This window comes from Charadrius vociferus, unplaced genomic scaffold (assembly GCF_000708025.1).
Source record: "Charadrius vociferus isolate BGI_N301 unplaced genomic scaffold, ASM70802v2 scaffold55, whole genome shotgun sequence".
In the NCBI taxonomy this organism is placed as follows: Eukaryota; Metazoa; Chordata; class Aves; order Charadriiformes; family Charadriidae; genus Charadrius; species Charadrius vociferus.
In genome coordinates this window covers 4,011,125-4,031,968 of record NW_009648444.1, presented here as the reverse complement: position 1 = coordinate 4,031,968, position 20,844 = coordinate 4,011,125, and the positions used below count along the sequence as shown (strand labels likewise).

General features: G+C 39.6%; 1 protein-coding gene across 1 annotated transcript in view; it reads right to left on the bottom strand.

The window, feature by feature from the left end:
• The window catches only part of PPP3CA (protein phosphatase 3, catalytic subunit, alpha isozyme), a 285,188-nt gene that overhangs the window by 19,627 nt on the left and 244,717 nt on the right, over positions 1–20,844 (bottom strand). The window contains exons 8-11 of the mRNA XM_009885532.1: positions 16,174–16,251; positions 14,216–14,310; positions 5,303–5,428; positions 2,541–2,615 (exon numbers count right to left, since the gene is read on the bottom strand). Coding sequence (XP_009883834.1) covers positions 2,541–2,615; positions 5,303–5,428; positions 14,216–14,310; positions 16,174–16,251 — 374 coding nt within the window. The remainder of the gene's footprint in view (positions 1–2,540; positions 2,616–5,302; positions 5,429–14,215; positions 14,311–16,173; positions 16,252–20,844) is intronic.

The following is a 20,844-nucleotide window of genomic DNA, read 5'->3' as shown; positions in this document are numbered from 1 at the left end:
AGGAAGCTGGACAGAAATTATTGAAGAATAGTGGAAATGTTGAACCATAACATCACTGTCCATATACAGCCCTTACAGAAACAGTTTTAAGCTGATAATCATTCCAGTCTGTTTCATCAAGAACACAAATGAAGTAGACCTTGATGTTTCTCCCTCAAAAGGCAAGGCTCTAAGAAAAAAAAAATAAATAAAAGAGAGGGATCTCAACTATCTCTGAGAGAAAGAGGATCTGCCTTTGTTGAACAGATAATAAATCAGAACCCATCAGGAAATCATTAAAGATATCAGCCTCTATTTCAATTTAAATCAACCATCAAATTTACTTTTATGCCCGCATCCTTCAGTCTCTTCCATGTGTACGAGCCCACCGCTTCCAGTGGGCTGGAGGTACGAGTGTGCACCCACAGCAAGCTGCAGCACCAGCGCCACAGATCCCATTTTACAGCTCTAAGGAGATTATCCAGCAAAGCAGACATGAACATATGCCAGCTCTGGTTTTAACTACACATGCGAAAGAAGACCACATTTCTATTATCTTCCTTAACATAATGTTTTACACAGAGAAAGCATCCATACAGAAAAAAAATCTGAAAGCAGATTTAGACAACAGTATTAGCATTACAGTACCAGGAATGGTTTAATTATTCCTCATCTGGAAATTTTAACGCTGTTAGATACCGTTATGCAGCACACACGCATGCGAGCCCAGAGGATTTCAGCCTGCCTCCTTGCTCAGACGCCTGCAATGCTGCAAACTCCACGTCTGGAGGAGTGCCGTGGTAAAAGCCCCGGGGAGCCGGGGGTTCACACTCCTCCCAGAAAAACCGCAGTAGATGCGGAGACCTCCTGCAGCCGGAGAGAGCCGCTGTCCCCAAAGACCCCGAGCGCCTCGTCATTCCCGACTGCTTTTGAAAACGAACCGTAACTTAGGCATGGGAACACTGATACACTAAAATTTTAGAAAAGGACTACAGGCATTGACCTTCCTTTGCTCAATGGAAGTTTACGGAACAACTTTAAAAGAAAGCATTAGGCCAATGCTGAATTAATTTAAAAAATCTTCCCAGAAAGCCTTTGCTTTGGCATTGCATTCAGTGGGATTTCAGCCTGTGCTTAAGTGCTTTCTTGAGCCAAGGATCTTAAGCACATGGTTTTGTTGCTACTGTATTTAATTTGACACAGTTTTTACTCATTGAATGCCTCCGTACTGTTTCACACGCTGCTCTAATTAGGCAGTAGCTACTTATTTAAATTTCATGAGGAAAAAAAATTGGGCACAATATTCAAACAGGTGTTTTCTTCTCTCCACTGATTACTGGTTTCAATAAACTCAGTCTTTGTCCCAAGTCCTGCAAGATAATTGTTCACGTCCACACTCTGTGCAGGATACAGAACAGGGAATTCCATCTGGCTTTTCAGAGTAAAAGCAAAGCACTAAAATCCATACCCCCCTTCTCCATTGCACAGGAAACATTTGTCAGATGTTTTGAAATTTGATCTAGCTTCCTCTTCCAAGGATTAAAAATAAAAACTTTGAAAAAGAAGTTTAATTATTAATTACAACTTCATTAAATATTTGTCTTACTTGAAAGTTCTTCATTCCCCCTGTTCATTCAGTCTACCTACAAATATCTTGAGAATATTTGTTAATGATAGATTTTTCCAGGTTCTTTTTTAATTTTTTAATATTTCTGTTCTTTTCCCAGAGTATTTGAGTTTTTTTAACATTGAAAGTATTCATAGTAAGAATGTTAGGAATGCATGGAATTTTTTTCAGTTTTGCTCAATTGAGAAGGGACATTCTGCAGAGCTGCAAATTTACTCTTGCACACCCTAACAGAAAAAAATGTCTAATAAAATAAATTGACTTCTAAGAATCCCCAAACTGTAAGATATATAAAGTATCATTTACAGTCAAACCAACAGGTACAAGGCAAGTTATCATCATATAAACTCCAACCTAAGTGACAACAGAAGTGACCATTCCTCTCTTCTTAGCAGAAATGTCAGGTCAGAACATTCTCTGTGTTTGCATGTTTACTTTTATTGATTATATTGCTTCTTAAAGCCTTTTAGATACACTAGTGCATTAAAAAAGGCAACTAATGAAATATTTCAAGTACAAGTCTCCCAAAGTCGCAGTACCAACATTTTGGAAGGAGCTCTGCAGAAAGTTTATTTCATTGTAGGAAGATCATTTCGTCGATATAATTAAACTTCCTATGGCAATTCCTGGGATCTTATGATAAAATCAACATCTGACCCCTTCATGACAACACAACGCGGATTTCATGGAGAGAAATACGTATTTTTTTCTTAACCAAAAGAGTGAGACTAAGGAAAGGGTTAGAACAGGGCAGAAGTTCCACTTATTCTTTCCAACGCATGCAGTAAGCAAATCCACTGGAGTCTAGCACAACAGTTGCTTTCAGGGACACAGAAATTAAACGGGATCCAGAAAATTATCCCAGGGTTAGTAAATAAACTCTTAAAGTAGTTTCAAGGCAAACAATCTCAGCCAAAGGCAGGAAGGCTCTTACCATCAAACCCATCTTCCTCTGTCCCTAATTCATCATCTGAGCAGATGTTCAGCACGTTTACCAGCATCTCTGTCACTAAAATGGAAAACAAATGCAAAATGTTGATATTAAGCTTCCCTCATCTGTCAGAGAGCAAACTCTGGCTGCAGCAGTGTTAATGAAAATTCAGTACAGAAATGGCACCCACTTTTTAAACAACATGGACCTTGTTTTATGCACGTAGTAATATAATCTTGAAGCATCTCGTGTAGTTAATTAAAAGTACAGTTTTCCATAAAAATTGTTCCAAATATAACACATACCATAACAAACAGACCTTAAAAAACCCAATGTCTTTACAATCTCTCTTTTTACATTTCTCAATGAACTAGGTAATCTTGGTTTTCTCCCCCTCAATACATTTTTGCCTTTCACTCAACTTAGACAGCAGAACTGACCACCCTCCTCTTCCTGCTACATTGCAGCAGGATTTGAATTGCCCGCTTAGCAAATGGAATGACATTTCAATTGAAAAAGTTACAGCGAGAGGGATCACAGATTATTTATTTATTTATCCATGTTTCGGACACTGTACTTTCAGTTCAACAAAACATTAATCCTTGTAAGATGTCTACAAAGGGGCAACATCTCTTAAAATCCAGGACAAATAGACTAGATGATTGTTGTAGGTCCCTTCCAGCTGGAACTATTCTATATTCAATAGAAACATCATTATCAGTGAATTCAGAATATATTCAGCTTTCTTACTTTGCAATTCAGGCATGGAAGGGTCAGCCTTAGGCTACCCCTAACCTGGTCCCAGCTCTTTCTGGAAAGGCAACAGTGAGACACTAACCAGAGAGCACACAGAGTAAGAACAGCCAAAAAAAAAACCCCAGCAAAAGTCACAACCAAGGAAATGGAATTTAGAGATCAAAAAAGCCAAAGTTACGAGGTAAAATGTGAAATCATTAGCAGATTGAGAAAAAGTCCACTACATCTACATGTAGTAAGCATCATTAAAAGGGTTACCAGGCATGTCTAGCCTTGCACTAGCTACACAGGTTTAAAGTTTAAATTTTTTAATCAAGTGGTTATTAAAATCCTCTTCTGTGACAAGTATGATGGCATAACACATTAGAAGGGTGGGACGCAGCCATACTTTTCCTACATTAGTGAAGGATTTAATATTTTCCTTTGACAGGATTAGTGGAAAGACTTTCCACATTAACAACCACCAGCAAAACTAATAGCTTCCTACCTTAGTTGGCCTTTAAGGAAAAAATCTATAAAAAAAAAAGGAAATAAGTAAAAAGCTGTGCAGAACATCAACTCTTTCATCCATGAGTTTTGTTTTGCAGAGAAAGGGAAAAGACTGATTTCACTTCTCAAGTCTCACAGTTCCAAGCAATTGCTAAGAGTGACCACTGGAAGGACATGAAGGAGGGGAAAAAAAAAAAAAACAAACCAAAAAACCAACCCAAGAAAAGGAGATGAAGAAGGAGTGCTCACAGTCTCAGAACCTCAACAAATCTGGCAGCATATCCTGCAGTCTCACCCGAGGAAACCACCGATGGGAAACCTCCGGAAAAATGACCTTACAGAACTGCAATGTGTATAGAGAACAGGCCCATCTTAAAAACGGCCTGGCTGAGTTTACGGCCGAAGAAAAGGAAAGCGTTTTATCTGCTTCACAAGAGTCTGCAACACGCGTCAGCATGGATTATGTAATATCTCCATTAGTGGAAACAGCTGTCTATTCTTTGTTAATCCCCATTTTATTGTCTATCTGCTTTGTTCACAGAGACCTCAGGCGTCTCACCAGCGGCTTTCCAAGTACAAAAGAGTAGCTGAAAATAAAGCCGGTCATGACTGCAGGTAAGAGCCACAGCTGGCTGTATTTCCAGTTGCCTATTAAGAGAGAACTGTTATTCCAAGCAGCTTTTAAGAGTTTATTATAGTTTTCTGGCAGTAATTGCTGTTGCAGTAATATACTATAATGGACGGATCAAAGCAAGCTTCATCTCAGGCCCTGAATAAAATGACTTGGGGTTTAAGCAGTTTGCATTATGTATTCATTTAATATGTTAGACCAAAGTGTTTTCATGCCTTTTGTGTGCTTGCCATTCATAGCACGAAGTTGTCTTCAGGCAACATCAAGAGCATCGTGTTTCAATAAAACATCATTTATGTTCTTTAGAGTCTTCTCACCAGTGATGAGGCATGGCACGCCCTGGGCAGAGAAGGGGCTGAGGAGCAGGTTTTCCTTCTTCCTGCCATCTCTCTACTCTCTCCAGGAACAGTTAACCAGACTAGGTCTTAGCATCACCAGCTCTGTGTTTGCTGGTGAAAAAGCAATCCATCATCAGCGTATCAGAAAGGTCAGCTGGGTAAGGATGTAGCCATGATGCAGTGAAGTCTGATGTGATGTCCCTTGAGCAGTAAGCAATATACAAGGGAATGCCCAAAAGCTTATAAAGGAACAACTAATAAGAATTTTATTCAGGAAATGCACCTCTGGCCTACAATGTCATAAAATCTATTTCTGCAGCAGAAATGTAATGGCACCATAGCCTGTAAAGAATGGAAATGATAAAAACATACGAGAAGTGTAATGAACCATTGGTAATTGCTTGCCCCTCTGAGGCCTGTTCCTTCAAATTTGTCCTCAAAACCAAGTTTCTGTCTTCAAATTATTCTTGCCATTTCAAATAAACGAGGCCACATGCACAGTGACTAAGGACCCATTTTGCAGTTTCTGCGAGCAGAGCCAATTTACATACCTTTCTCGCCCACAAACGGCAATGACCAGGTAAACACATCCATGAAGTTTGGAAGCCAGTAGGGATGAGGGGAGCAGTTGAACTGTCTGATATTCATGACGTTGTTCTCGTATTTCAATACTGCAGCTAGACGGGAGAAAGGAAGGAAACAAAAGAGATGTCAGCCATGTGCGTGTGACTGGCAACCAGAGCAGAAACGCTCACATCACACGCAGCCCGCGGAGTTGCTCACCAGCTTTCAACCACTTGACCCAGCGGCAGCACTTGACTGCTACTTACAATAGGATACAGCCTCAAAGAAGTTGCAAGCCATTTCCAGTCTGAAAGCAGTGTTGTCAGCTTTCCCTGGCACTAAGATGGGTTGGTAAGTGAATTAATAACTCTGAGTAGTCATGAACATATAGGCTCTGGGATCTGCCACCAGCAGGGAACGAGGCAGACTATCCACAACCACCCATTTCACACAGTTACCTGAGCTCCTCACAACCACACTTTGGAGATAACAAAGAAAAGTGTTTATCACTCAGAGTTTGAATGCTGCTCTTCCAATGAACATTTTCAACATATTCCATTCATAGTATTGTACAACAAATGATACTTTCTCCTCACATTTTTCAAAGTCTCGGCACACAAGATTGTGGTCCCGATAGTATGAATGAATAATAATACTATTTTCTTGCACCATTTAAAAGCCATAACATTCTTGTCAACACACACACACAAAACAACTACAGTTGGTAATGGGCGTAAATATAGGTATTTATGCAATTGTGACTTTTTAAAACACCGAGTCAAATTCAGTGTTAACTTCTGTTAACGCTGAACAAATGAAGACACGCTGAGAGAGTTGGAGTTGTTCAGCCTGGAGAAGAAAATGCTCCAGGGAGACCTTATAGTGGCCTTCCAGTACATAAAGGGGGCCTACAGGAAAGATGAGGAGGGACTAGGACAAGGGGGAATGGTTTTAAACTGAAAGAGGGTAGATTTAGATTAGATATTAGGAAGAAATTCTTTACTCAAAGGGTGGTGAGGCACTGGAACAGGTTGCCCAGAGAAGCTGTGAAGGCCCCATCCCTGCAAATGTTCAAGGCCAGGCTGGATGGGGCCATCACCTGATCTTGTAGCAGTTCTAGTTTTGTAGCTGTAGATAAGCTGTCATCAAATACTTTTTAAGCTGGAGACAATATACTGCACATATTGGAGGACATGTATGTAACTTTATGTAAATCAGCTTCAATTTGCCTTTTTAAGCTATGAATTAAGCCATCCTGACAAGATCTAGTAACCTGTGACCTTCAGAATGATCCTCCTCAGCTTTAGTAAAAGAAAAACGAATCAAAGCAGCAACACACATAACGCCTTCATAAATGGTGAAGCAGCCTGAATCAAAAGCATGTCAGAAATATACCACACCAAAGACATATAAGAGGAGGAGGCATATCCTGCTTTGTTTTCCCCTTTCCTCCAGCCTTCCCACCTGTGGTGACCCAGAGAAGAATGTAGTTCCAGGGGCTGGTTATCACTTAACAATCAGCCCTGGCAATGAAGTTGCATGACTGGAATATGCCACAGCACCACAGGAATTGCAGTGTAAACGCAACGTTGGCTGAAGGGGGTGAACGATCTCCTCCAATTATTCATCTCTTTCCATTGACTAAAGTGTGTGTCAATCAGACAAGAAACTTTTTTGATGCAGTAGACTGTTCCTTTCCACAAAAAAATTAATACATTGCTAAATGTCTTCCATTTTGTGGCTGATGGTAGAGTCCAGAGCGACTTGGGAGTCTCTGAGGCCTACTCACTGATACACACAGAAAATGGCTTGCTAACATTTACACGAACTTTCACCAAGCAGGCACCCTCCATTTAAATAAACCACATTTGACTCTTGCCCATCCTAGTCTGACAGTTGGCAGCCATTCTGCTTCTTAGGAAAATAAAAATGGCTTAATACGGCTATTAGCAAAAATGAGAAAACTAGTGTCGATGCTCTTAATATTTCCATCACATTTGGCTGAAAGCAGATCGAAATTCATTCTCCTTCTATTACAGTGACACAATTGCATAGTAAAAATAAATAGTTTGTGGTTTTATAGAAAAAATGAGTCAAAACCACACAAAAAGGACCACTTAATGGTTGTGAAGTTTCATTTAGAAGGACTAAAACTTCAGCTTCATCATCTTAGTGAGCTGAGGTAGTTTCCTTTCCCACTATTTCTTCAATTTATCCATTAAGTCTATTTCTAAATTCTGTGAAAGTTGAATAAATCATTTTTACAAGGAACATTTAAAACTGGCCTCTAAAAAAGCCTGAACTATAACCAGAACAGTTGGAAAACATAAAATTAAATATAAATGGCTTTAGTTTGTTGTGGTTTTTTTTAAAGGAAGACAATTTATTTTGAGATTACTGTAAAAAAAAATAATCTTCACACCACTTTTAATTTATATACCTGAATATCTTACAAAAGCAAGTTTTAATAACAGCATTTTCAAAACTATTCTCCTCTGTAAATGACCTGTACAGCTCTCACCCACAAATGACTTCAAAAGCCACTTGAAGAAAAATAACACTACACAATAAAGCAGCATAATAACAGAGACAGAAGTCTTCTAAAATAGCCCTACCATTAAAAGATTAAAATAAGGTATAGTGGTTACCAGTATCATAAATAACTTTCTGATTTTTTAATTTAAAATCTTTCACTTACAAGCACAACATACACAAAATATTTTTATTTGGTAACTAATCAGGATGATATTTAACGTTAAGCAAACCGGCTCTTGTTATGATTATGCAGTTCCTACTACTGCTTAGTAGTCAGAAGAAGAAACTTCACCTGGATCAAGAAGAAAATGCTTCTCAGATAACAGCTGGAGTTTCTCTGAGCTTTTTTGGCCCCTTGCTTTCTTTCAGATATAGCTCTTTTCCCATCCCCTCTGCTGGCTCAGTAAAAGGTTTGGGGGTTTCACCTCTGCTTCATTTCTTAGTCTGCATTAATGTGACACCCAAGGAGCTATAAGAGACCCCAGCTGCTCTGAAACAGCGGGAATCTTTTGAAGATTCTATGGCTAGAGGCCACGTGGTTGCTGATGGAGGAGACAGAAGAAAGTGGGATGGGTTCGTTTGGTTATGAAACTCGTAACTGAAGAAAACATGATTCTCTCCAACATTTCCAAGTTCAGTTTCTTATTATTCCATGGTGCAACTCCTATAATTTTCTTTCCAAACGTATACCCACACAGATGCTAGCAGACTAAGCCACCAGTCACAGTTTTATCGTGTACAATCACCAACTAGAGCAAGAATCTTATTTTATTATTCTTAACAGCCACACACATTTTAACCTAATTTTGGTACTTGCTGTTGTAAATGAGTTTTAGAAGCTAATGTTTTGTAAAGTGAAGATGTGCAGATATCCCAAATGACATTATACTTCTTTCCAATGCTAGTAAACTGAGATATCGGATGCTGAAATCACATTAGAGTGAAATGAAACACTAATGCAGCAGGCAAGGGGCGTCCGTACTGTTCAGCTTTAAGCATTTAACATCAGTACATAAGGATGGAAATACGGGTGGTGAAAAATGTGCAGGTAAGAAACCTCCTTCCTTCAGCTAGAAATGGAGACAGCTCTTCTAATTTTCTCAGGGTCAAAAATAAGCCAGCAACCAGTGCCACCTGAGACCCCCTGGGGCATCTCCTTGGTCTGCCTCTGTGAAAGATGAGCCTAGAACACCCCTGTCTCCCGTGTCATACCTGTCAAGTCTGAGTGGATGTCTCAGATTCTTCTGGCATCACAAATGGCGCTTTAAAAGCCTGTATGTTGGGAGCTGAATTAAGGCCTCAAGGAACGTGAACAACATTAAACTGTGTGACCAATAGTTCAGAATTACCCAAAGACGTTACATATCCTGCTTCAAGATCTCCTGAATAATTTTTCAGAATAAATTAATTGATAATATTTCCATCAGAGGACAAAAATAATGAGCACGGTAGGAATACTAGCCCAGAATGAACTACATGTTTTTAGAGAGACAACCTCAAAATAATTTTAGCAAACAAGTTAACTAATTTTCTTGTAATTTTTTTTCAGAAAATTTATCCTACATTTAGAAAAGAAATGCAGTGAAAGGTCTCTCAAATTCTTCATACCTAAGAAAGAATTTCAATTTCTGATTTAATGCCAAATTAACTTCAGCATAAACTCTGCAACTGGGAACAGTGCCTTCTCCTCCAGCAGAGTTGCTAAGTAACCACAGCGTTTTCTGACTGAGATAGGTCAGGCATAAGGGTTAGTAAAATGGTGAAGGAGTTTAAACACTACCAAAGGAAAAAATTATTTACTCTACAAGGTAATGATGTACATAATCCAGTATAGAAGTGGGGCTAACTGCAGTAGGGAAAATCTCTTACAGAATTCTCAAGTTTTTTATTTTTCAGGTGCAATCGCAACTTCCAAAGAAACAGTGCAGTAGCATTCAAGATCTCGTCAACAGACTGCAAAAAATCACTTCTGGCAAACTTCTCTGCATCGGCAACGAGATGGCCTAGATACCCTGACAGCTCCTCTTTAAAAGCTTTTGTTTCCATGACAAGGCCTCATCACAACAGCAGAGATAAAGCATTCAAGAAAATTGATAGGGCAAACATAAGGTTATACTGCTTTTCTATTGCTATTATTTCTCAAAGATCCTCCTTGTCTTCCAGGTATATTACTCTGCCTTTTTCAAATATGAAAATAATTTTCCTGTTAGATCCATTTGGATGAGGTACATTTCTATACGTGTATCTATGGTATGTTGTGTGCTGATACTTTATACACGCTTCATTGATATATTATGTATCTGATACATTAACAAGCATACCGATGTACAGCTGGTTTTGATATTTCTAGTATCGCAAACTCCCCTGCATACTTTCTTTGTTTCTTTCTTTCATCATCTGCTTTTCCTTTCAGCAACACCATGTGTACATTGCAGCATGTTGGAAGAGACATCATGTTATTTTTTTTTTGATAGCTTCGGATTCTCTGGTGGTTATCTCACCACTACGAAAACTAATCTTTTAAAAATGTTCAAGAGATAATAGCCCGTCTTTAGACAGCTAGTTAAAATTGTTCACTCAGCCAAAAAGCATGCGCTTACTGAAGTGACAGCCAGACACTAAAATATGAAGTATTGCCAATGATTTACAAATAAATTGTCTGCCTCGGCAGAACTTCTCTAAAATCTTTCACTTGCGCTTTTTTTGTTGTTGTTGTTGTTGTTGTTGTGGCACAAAGAGCATTACAGCAAGTCCTAATTAAAGCATTAAGAAATATTAAATGTGGGAATGAAAGTTTAGACACAGTACAAGGCCAGCATATCATACAACGCAGTAATTTTTGGCACCCTCTTATTCTGATGCTATGGAGAATTTCTGCTGGTGATGGGCACCCTTGAATCCAGGGGTAAACCTGTATTTACTTACACGACTTTCTCAGTTTCTTGATCAGTACAGCATTCCTCCGAGGCCATGAATTCACAGGTAACTATCACAATCCAATTAACATTTATCTTCTTGCATGAGGTATTTTGATCCTCTCCAGAAGGAGTAGTCTTATCATCAACGCATCAGTATTTCTTGTGACAAGTTTTAATAATAATCTTAAAGTACCTTTTTCTTTATGCCTTTTAATAATATAAAGGAGCACACAAATGTTCGTGAAAGCTATGGAAACACTGAACAGAAGCTCAGAAGTTGCCAAAAAACATATGTATAAATTCCTCCCCTTTGCCAATACTCTCCATTATAATGAAAATAGAAGGCATAAATAAAAATAATGAAGGCGGCTAGTCTTGGAAAGAGGAGGGACACTAGGCTCCCCATATCTAGGCAGTTTTTTGAGCCTCTGAATCGCCCCCTGAAAGCATAATCCTCTGTCTCCACTAACTACACAGGGAACCCCTGACAGGAGCCTCCTAATTGACAAACCTAACTTTGGCACCCGAAGTTGTGCATGTGTGTGGGCTGGGGTTGCGACAGGACCAGCAGCCACATGACAGATGAATTACTCACGCAGCCTTCAAGAGGCAACGGCCAGTAACCAAAAGGATACAGAAAACTCCCTTCAGTGCCAGAATCCAGCAGAGCAAAAGCCACAAGAGATTCCCATGGCGGGTCGGTACTGTGAGACAGCCCATGCAGAGGGTCCACAGCAGCATTATTAACAGCAGATATGCCGAACGTGCTCTCACTTGGGTAACTTATCTTCAGCTACTCCTGCTGCACCTCCTTTTCCTCTGGGAATACTGCCTCCCTACTGCTCTTTGACTACATATCTGAGCCCAGTGGCTGCTCTCCAGCGGGGACTGAATAAGCCCTTGGATAAAGTTGGCAACCAAATCCACTCCTCCTGAAATGCTTTGAAGAAGTACAAGAAAGTACATCTGCTTTAATGGGTATGAGAATTATGAACCTGGGATAGAAAATAAGCATTCCTAGTCCCTTGCAGCTTTTTTAAAAAAAATGTATTTATCTTAAACACTGCATTTAAAAATGACCCATTCACACCAGTGCCAGATAAGGCCTCTCAGGAGTTTATTTAGGATGACTTTATTAGCTAAGTGACAACAAGAAGCGTAATAAAAATGCACGCTAGAAAGAAGGCACTTACTAGTAGGAGAGTAACTCCCTTTCCAAGCACTGACAGTACTCAAAACCCCAAATGATCTGTAAAAATCAATCAGGTTCTGCACCAGTGCATGATGAGTCAGCTAGAGCAACTGGCCTGTAACACCTCTGTATGGAAAAGCCTTCGCCTCCTGAAATCAGTCAGTCAGGAGCTCTGTGTTCTTAGTTAATTCATCTGCTGCAAATCACAGAAGCCAACAAGTAGCTATGTTTTGGACTGAGTGAGGATGATGGTGGTTTTCTTTCTTGAAGAGGGGAGCGAGCATTTAAACGCTACCCAGATGAAGATGCATGAGCAATGCAGCACGAAAAACTATGCATGATGTACTTTAAATGCCAAGATCCAGTGCAATCAGTCACATGAAATAACACGTCAAAACTTCTAATGAGAGAAAAGGAGGCAGTTAAACCCAACAGAAATTCATTACAAAGCTGCTAAAGGTCAGCCTCCGAATTTACAACGAGTCATATATTAGAGTGTGGCTCACCGGTGCCGATCTCTCAGCACCACCGCTGAGTTGCCTGAGCTCACTCAGAGCAGATGTTGCCAGCAGCGCACCCAAACTTCAGCTGTGACCGCAGATAACCGATGCCGCTCAGCAGCTGGCCTACAGCTTTTCACCAGGGAAGGCTTTCCACCAGTTTTAAGACCTGCCTGCCACAGTGGAGCGTCCTGGAACAAGGGAAATGACCCTCTCTTCCGAAATGGAGATAAGGGAGAGGCACTTCTCACCATCACCCAAACTTTGTGGTTTCAAATTCAAGATTTTGAATATTATAAATCATTGCTTTACATTTAACATTTGCCTTCATGACAAAAATCTCGCACTGTTAACCCACTGCCTTCATGTGCACAGAGCAGCCTCCATGTATTAAGAAACAAAAGGTGAACACTTTCTGTCACCTTATGTGTACAGACTCTGTCTACCCAAAGCAGCCAACCCAGAGACTACACACACTTTTCCACCAACAGCAACGATGCTGCCAAAAATATTAACAAGTTCCTTATTTCATCCTGCACTTTTTAGATGCTAGCAGAGTCCCTAAATTATTCACTTCTACAAAAGTAGCTACTGACAGCTCTGCTTGCATGTTTTTTGCAGAATGCTTTTATTAATTTTTCTACAAGTTAACATGCTTATTGAGAACACCGAAATGTACAAACCCCATTACCAAACAGTGAAGTGTTTCCTTCCCTTGCATACAGTTCATGGCATAACAGCTTTTAGATTACAAGTTTTATAATACAGAATGATGCCTGAAGAAGCTTTCTTTTGCAAGTTAAAAAAAAAAATAAAAATTGCTTACTTCCTTTGCAGGCAAGCATCCAAATTAAAAATGTCTCTTCTCAAAAAAGATTGATCTCTTTGCAATGGAGCTACTTGCAAGAATACCATTGAGGAAAAAAAAATATTTTGTTTTGCTCAGAGGAACACAAATAACTTTAGCTTTACTGGGAATAGGAAAGTAAACATTAATGTTTATTTCAAGATATAGGAGGACAGGTTTATTAGAACGCTTTATTTTTAGAAACATGATTTTTTTTCTCAGCTCATTAGAGGAGATTTCAGGGAATGCAATAAAGTAATAAACTCAGAGAAGCTGCAAATACTTGTATTCAGTGGAGTCTTTATAGAATGACCATCAACCACTTGTTTGTGCAGTAAACTTTTTTTTTTTTTGCTAACGAGATTTCATTTCCTACATAAAAGTTTTCAAGCAATTAAAAAACCCAAACCATAAAGGAACTCAGACAATATCTACTCCATGCTTTATCCACTGATGATCTGCCAAAGTTTGTTAGCTGGCTAGAGGGTTTGCATATACAAACTTCATTAATTCTATTGGAAAGGAGCAAAGGGACAAATAATTGATCATAAGGAACACTGGGCTCTGAACATCTCACCCACAGCACTTCTTAATATACTTCTCTTAGTTAATAGAGCTGTTCTCAGTCTTGCTTCCTGTGTAACATTTACTTAATAACTTGCAGTAAAAATACAGAAATATCCTAGGGCATATTAGAAACTACAGTTATGTTTAGAGGCATACATCTGCCTGTAATAAATTTAATTAGATTTGTATTATGTAATAAATGGAATGGGCATGAACTACTAAACAGAGGAAGAAAATGGGTATGAACTGATAAATAAAGGAATGAAAAAGAAAACCAGTGTAATATATTTGAGTAAAGAGAAGTACAGTTTACCGTACGTTAACAGGAATTAAATTCTTACCTTTGTTATTGTATACATCTAGATAGTTTGGTGCTGAAAAAATTGTGATTAGTGAAGGGAAGCCTGTTGTTTGGCTTTTCCTGTACATACGATACCTAAAAGGAAAGAGAAGATATTCATTATTGCCCAAAATTGTATGTGTATTTGTCACTGGCCAAATATAGGGCAAAAAACCCTAGTACACTACTGCACTGACTGCTAACAAAGACAGAAAAACATGCATATGTGCTTTTTAAAGCCATGGAAAAAAAATATTTCCTGCAGGCTTATTCATTATATCCATTTGGGATGGCCAGGGATCTACACCATGCTCAAAAGCTGTGTCTGCATCTGAAACTTAGTGTTCCAGAGGTGGCTTTTGTTATGAATTTGCTCAGCGCCCATCCCTGGAGCCAGGTGGCCTCTATGCACGTGCACCCCAGGATGTTCCCAGAACCTCCCCTCCGTGGGACTGTGGGTGAAGGCAAGCACCAGCACGTGCCTTGGAGATGCATGGTACTGCCCTCAGAAGAGAAGTGCGTGCATGTCCTCCATGACCCTCCAGCCACCTGCCCTCTCTGGGCACGCAAGTGATGGTGAGGCCAGAGGAGATGCAAAGTACGAGAAGGGGAGGGGAAACGGGGTCAAATATTTTCAGTGTTGTGTCTAATCTCATCCATCTATTAGCCAGTTTATTAACGCTTGCATGTTTTCATTACCTAACCTTGCTGCCTTATGAAAAAAAAAAAAAAGGCTTATTGGACCAACATAATCAAGCATTAAACCTGCAAGTACTTGGAGGCAAACCAACCAAATAGTACTTTTGTCTGACTAAGACACAAGTAACACCGAATACTGCTCATCAGTCTTCAGCTACAAGAAACTGAAGAATTTGGCAAACATCCACAACAGTTGCACTGAAACCATTGTGTAATTTCAATGCAATCCCTTCTACAAAATTTTATTTTTCACCCTTTATTGGAAAGCAATACAATAAAAATGAAACTTCATTACCCTTGGGTATTTCACGCCAGTTATTTTCGGCAGAGTAATAACTTGCTTTTAATTGCATTCAGGTTTTTAAGTATGTGATAATTCAAACATTCAAAATAGCTTTTTATATGCATAGTGAATACCGACCTCATTCCTACAATCTTGATACTTTATCTTTTATTACTATTCAGGTTGGGTAAAGTTTCTACCTCCAAATAAACACACTAATAATTTATGCAAGATATGCAAAGCTATTTATTCAGATACCAATCCTTCATTAAAATCTCACAAGTACAGTGTATTTCAATGAATAGATAATTTTTTATATTTTTTTTAAAGTGGCATAAAAAATTCTATCTTGACAATGGCAATAGTTTCATAAAGGAACCATCACCAGCACCCAGTGCTTGACCTGGACTGTTTTTGCACACAGTGTCTTAATAAACTCCTTAAATTCATTACTCCTGCATAAAATAATTTTTGGCGATTGAGTTCCACAAGTTTATTTTCTTGATGAAGCGTAAAACCAGTAGGCCCTGAAATTTCAGGTAGGTGTGAAATATTTAAGAGATGACAGTTCTAGTATTCATTAGCCACATCACTTCCCAGGCATCACTGCAATCAGTGTGTCAGAAGTCTCGGGAACATTTGCAAAACTTCTTTTGCTGAGCTGAATTTGTTTTCCTTCCCAAGTTTGGCATCAAAATCACTTTTGGTCATTTTATGCCACTTAAAATCACTAAGGCTAAGTAAGGGGGATATATGAGCATTCATTAAGTCCTGTAACTCAGTAATCATTATGTAAAAGACATTCTAATGCCAGTGTACGTTTTTATAGCATTAATAAAAAGTGAGAGCTGTTGCAACTTAATTTTAAGTTTTCCAGTTCATTCTCAGTTATTCTTTTTTTATTCTTATTTCCTTGCTCTGTTTGACAACAGTAAGCCATTATTCATTATTAGTGCCCCCACTCCACACATACTTACCCAGCATCCTGGGCTTCATGAGCTCGGAGTATAGATAACAAGTTATTGTGCTGTAGGAATTCACATACAGCAGGGTAACTGTCGGAATAAAACAACAGCACCTGTTATGGCATTTTCAGGAGCACCACATTTAGCTCTAGCTTTCAAAAAAAATTTTCATCCAACATGCATCACGCATGAAATCAGCCCCTGCTCTGCAGGCAGATTTCAGCAGAGACAACAAAGATGGGCTACAAAGATGATTAGGGGATTAGAACATCTCTCATATGAGGAAACGCTGAGGGACTTGGGTCTCTTTAGTCTAGAGAAAAGAAGATTGGGGGTGTGTGTGTCTTATGAATATTTACAAATACTTAAAGGGAGGATGCCAGAGGGATGGCTAATTTTTTCAGTGGTGCTCAGTGATAGGACGAGGGGTAACAGGCACAAACTTGAACATAGGAAGTTCCATCTTAACATGAGAAGGAACTTCTTTACTTTGAGGGTGGCAGAGCACTGGAACAGGCTGCCCAGAGAGGTTGTGGAGTCTCCCACTCTGGAGACATTCAAAACCCGCCTGGACGCCGTCCTGTGCAACCTGCTGTAGGTGACCCTGCTCTGGCACGGGGGTTGGACTAGATGATCTCCAGAGGTCCCTCCCAACCCCGACCATTCTGTGATTCTGTAACACTAGCAGCAGTGCTTTTTTTAATCCCACCCCATAACTGCATGGAGAGGAATGCTGGAAAGTTGCAATTCATCACGGAATAACAATCACCCTATTGTTTGTCAGAAATAAAGTAATTTTGTTTATTATACTTTAAGATTCAATGTACTCTGAAAAAGAAAACTGTGATACTATGGTTGCTTACAACAGAAAACCTCCTCACCCACTAACTACAGCATGCGCAGGCTGCTCATGGACACCAGATGATAAGGTGGTATGCGGAAAGAGAGGGAAAGACGGAAACAAGACAGGCAAATCAAACTCCAAACTGGAGATGTTTGATCTTCTGAATTTTATCACCTTGACAAAGAAGAAAAATCTTTCCCTTGGCAGCTTAAATTGTAAATTCTGTGGCTTCTGAAACCCACAAAATGTACCCACTGAATACATCTTTCCAAGACATGTTCTACCGTATGAGTGAAAACAAAATCATTAGGTGAAAATGGTGATAGAGGAATACGAGAAAGGAATCTCTATCATCTTTTTCACTGCACATGGACAGTGTCGCTTTCAAGGAGAACAGAGGAGCCCTTTCTTACAACCTCACCACCGTGAAAACCATTCTTGCTGTTTAAGACACTGAACACATATGGAAATCACATACAAGAAAAACAAAACATAGCATAACCTGAATGCAGTTTTGACAGCACAAGCGTGAAATATTAAGTTTTCAGATAAAAGCTATTTAAAATTATATCTAAGTAAATGTTACAAAACTTAAAACGACTCCATTTTGTTGCTTTGGAAAATAAGTTTGGGGTTTTTTTTTGTAATGACTGTTTTCTTCTTGCTTTTAAACCACTGATGACTCTCTATGCCTGTACTGAAGGATAACAAGCCCGATGGCCATCTACCACCTCAAGACAGGAAGCAAAACCAAAACCTCCCTTCTCCTGTCATTAGTAATTTAATACTGAACACAAGAAAGCCAAAAGTTCCCGGCTTCCCCTGTCAAAAGCCAACTGTAGCAAGAGCGAAATAGAACAAAGAACAAGCATGGAAAAGGGTAATGGAGAAGTAGCATTGGAATAAAAAAGACTTCACAGGTTTTGCAAAACTTTACCAGGCCCCTTAGAAACCATCTAAGGGGTTGGAAAGAGTCTTTATTCAGACAGCATGTAGAGCTCTTCCCTTTTCTCCCTCTTTGGCCAGTCCCATACAATTTGTTTTGCCTTATCCAGATTTATTTCCCACCCTTGAAACCAAGCAATCATTCAGCTGACTGCTTTATATTTCATGACCTTTCAGCAGGGCGGGAAGCAGGCACCCCTGTGAGGTAGCGGGTGGCCTCATCCTCATCCACCCTAAGCCTGAAAGGCGCTTCCGAATTTAACGTTGCTTGCTGGCAAGGATGCAGCATGGTATTGGCTCTGTTCTTGTTAACAGCTTAAAGGAGTTGCATTTAAAACGTTAAACCTGGGGAGAAACCAGGTGTTACCACCTCCTATCTGAATGTACTTCCAGTACCGGAGGTTGCCTGCACATCAGCAGCACGACAAGCTGGCCAGGCACAGGAGTTGGAGCTGTTACTCTCCGGTGCCCCTCTGTCTGACTGGAGCCAGACCAGCTCCAAGCGCCCTAGCTCTGAAGCCGAGGTGGTGGAGAGGCAGGCTGGCACGGGTGGAGAGTCGGGCTGCCTGCCCCAGAGCAATGTCTGACTTAAGACCGGGACCAGGACACAGATTTTCCTGGATTTGAGGCCCAGGATGTGACACGTAGATGTAATAATTCCCTCTTCTCATTGCTGGGCAAGTTGGGGAGCAATGACCAAAACTGTTGCTAAAAAACAAAAACAAAACCAAAATAAAACAAAAAAAACCACCAAAACCAAAACTGGTGGCAAAAGGTGTAAATCTCACATAGCAGCTCTGAAATGTCACCCGGTGGCTGGAGAAAAAGCAAAATAGACCCTGCATTAACATCCATTCACCATGTTTATTTTCCCCTATCGATTGAACTCTCCCATAGTTCAAATAATAGAACAGCCAGAAAGGTTTACAGAAGCAAATACAAGGTATTGGGAAAGACACTAACGCATCTCCATGATCACTTCTCTGCTGGTTCTGCAGCACAATGGGCTCACAGTGTGCCTGTAAATAACACAAACAAACTTGCAGAGTGTCTGAATCTCCAAGCTTAATTCAGGTATGGGTATTATGTCACAGGACTGTACCTACTATCACAGACCCTGGCACGAGCAGAGTGTTCTTGCCCCAGACCTTAGGAGCAAGATGCAGTCATACAGTAACACTGTTATACAAAATACTTCAGCAAGAGCTGTTGCTAAACATACTGAGCAAATTAAAAAAAAAACAACAAACCACAACAAAAATTCAACTAAACATTAAACAAAAGACCTCCTGTCCCAGCCATGGTTTCAGGGACTACCTTCAGAGCCTAATTGCAACCACTTAACAGCTCCATCAGTTTATAACTTCACGCATGAAAGAGATGAAAGTTCATGGAGAAAAAAAGAAAAAAAAAAAAGCAAACTCTACTGCATCATCTTCCTTCAGTTTATGCAAGAGAAATGCTACTGCTTGCTTCCAACCTTCCTGGATATTTTGAAGCTGAAATGTCATTTGCAGCTAGAGGCTACAACCCCAGCAGAATGGTATATTGCTGGCTTTGGACTTCAGCCATCTCGCATGTATTCTCAGTCGCAGGTTTGGTATTTGGAATTATCTAAAAAGATTGCCATTATAAAATAATTTCAATTCCCAAATTACATAGGGTATCGTTTTGGCAACTGCAGTGATCTCAAATGCTGACAGGCTGCCATTCAAACCACTGGCAAATGAGAACTAATTTGCATACATTTCTTTTCATAATTAATTGTGACTAAATGTAGACTTATGGTACATTTTGTTTAGAAATTTTTACATTAACTTCTGAAAACTGGGGTCTATAATGAAAAATCTGATAGACAGTTGATTATGTTCATTATCAGTGCAGCTGCTCAAAATGTCTAGCCTATTACTTTTTTTTTTCCATAGTATTCTTTTCATCCAGTGTTAAGTACTGCTTTTAAAGAAGATATAATGAAGTGGTAAAAAATGCTCCTAAATAGACATGATAGCTTGTTCTTTCTATTTCAAAGTACAAAAGTGTGGGGGGGATTTATTCCTTAATTATCTTATTCTTCATAAATCTGTGGAAAATAGACTTCTACTAGCAGAATTTGGCTTATTCTACAGGGCTTACACCTAGAAAGGCAGAGATGCCGCATAGTGCTCCATGCAAATAAAAAAAAATAAATAAATCTGGCTGCTATCTTTTCTTCGAAGTGAATAGCATGGTACCGTAATGAGCAAGCACTCGTATTACCCAGACCACTACAACCCGTGAAAAGTCTATCTGGATATTTTATTTTGAAAAAGGCAAAGCAACTCACAGGCATTTTTCTTCAGCTACTTGTTGAAGCGGGGACTGGGGGAAGCAAAATTTTCACCGTATGCAGCTATTACATACGCTGTACTGGTTGCGACATTAAATACTGGGCTTTAATTTCCAGCACTTTCTTAACATCCGTTTGCTCCTGCCCAAATGTAGTTTCATAATAACCAATATTCCTCAACACAAAAATACATGCCCTCCAGGTAAACAACAGGAAGTCCTGCAAAACGCCAGCAAAACAGACATTATGGCAAAAGTTATCAGGAACAAGCTTTTACAGAAAAGACTTCTGCTTGGAATTTTTTTTTCCTAATCTTTCTAATGAAAATTATCGTCTTGTAATCAAATTCCCTACTGGTTTTTCTGACCGCTACCCTTCCAGAAATGCTCTCCTCCTCCTCTCCTTGCTTTGCAGAGCCCAGACTGTAATTCAGATGAGCCAGAAATAAAGCAGTTGGCCAAGAGGGAAAACAAACAAACAGAACCCCCCCCACACGCAACAGGCTTCTCCAGAACGACCCAGCCTTCTGCCTGCGCTTCATGTGTCATGCTGAATCACAGAAGAGCGG